At 44.3% G+C, this 849-nt stretch overlaps 1 protein-coding gene across 10 annotated transcripts in view; it reads right to left on the bottom strand.

The window, feature by feature from the left end:
- myo9aa (myosin IXAa) overlaps positions 1-849 on the bottom strand; it is a 122,126-nt gene that overhangs the window by 23,578 nt on the left and 97,699 nt on the right. For all 10 annotated transcript variants that reach the window (XM_032522615.1, XM_032522624.1, XM_032522644.1 and 7 more), the window contains 2 exons: positions 243-282; positions 34-156 (listed from right to left, as the gene is read on the bottom strand). In XM_032522615.1, the coding sequence (XP_032378506.1) occupies positions 34-156; positions 243-282 (163 nt within the window). The remainder of the gene's footprint in view (positions 1-33; positions 157-242; positions 283-849) is intronic.

The raw sequence follows: 849 nt of genomic DNA, 5'->3' as shown, positions 1-849 counted from the left end.
GTGTGTGTGTGTGTGTGTGTGTGCGCGCCTGACCTGGAACTGTGCGCTGATACTGGGTGGTTTCTTCTTTTTGTGGAGGTGAAGCAGTGACTTGGTGATGCGGTCGTGAAGCGTCAGCTTGCTGAGATACTTCAGTGACTTGACGTTCAGTAAATGCTGCAGGTGCGAAGTGAGAGTCAGTCAATAATGTAAAACACTCAATTCTTACTGTTGAGATAAATTAAAGATATACTGGGCTGTACCTTCGGAAGAACTGGCTTCGATTTGTAGTTTTTGTTCCTCCTATTTAGGAAAAAAAAAGCAGAAAACTTAGTTCAGCAGCAACACTGTTTTTCATGTTAGAGCAACAAAATCCCTCTTTTTGTTCTTTAAATCAACAGGTGAGATTTTTTTAAAGCAACACTAGATAACTTTTCACGCTTTGGTCCCCCTACAGGTTGGAAGCGGAATTGTCCGTTACATTACATTGTGCAAGTTTGCCAGATGGGGTAGCAGATCTGTAGTTTGAATGAGACATTTAACATCGGTAATGGACAAGTCTACTTCCAACATGTAGGGGGGCCGAAGCGGGAAAAGTGCTTTAGTGTTGCTTAGGTAAAAGGTGAACACAGTACTGAATTCAATTCCGCAAATTCTTCCCAAGTGGGTCATATTCCTGTCATTAAAGTGGGACTTGAATCATCCCCGTGGGGAAACTCTCTGGGGAGCCGAGGCCAGGGTCAGCTGCAGAGCAGCACCCTTGGAGCTGGTAGGAATGTACGCTGACACCGAGACTGAACTCTGGGCTTCCGGTTTGAAGGATGTGTCACACTGCTGAATAACACAATAAATAACCGTACAATTAAATGC

The sequence above is a fragment of the Etheostoma spectabile genome, chromosome 1 (genome assembly GCF_008692095.1).
Source record: "Etheostoma spectabile isolate EspeVRDwgs_2016 chromosome 1, UIUC_Espe_1.0, whole genome shotgun sequence".
Lineage (NCBI taxonomy): Eukaryota > Metazoa > Chordata > Actinopteri > Perciformes > Percidae > Etheostoma > Etheostoma spectabile.
Note: the sequence above shows the minus strand (reverse complement) of the source record. Positions and strands in the feature narration are given on the sequence as shown.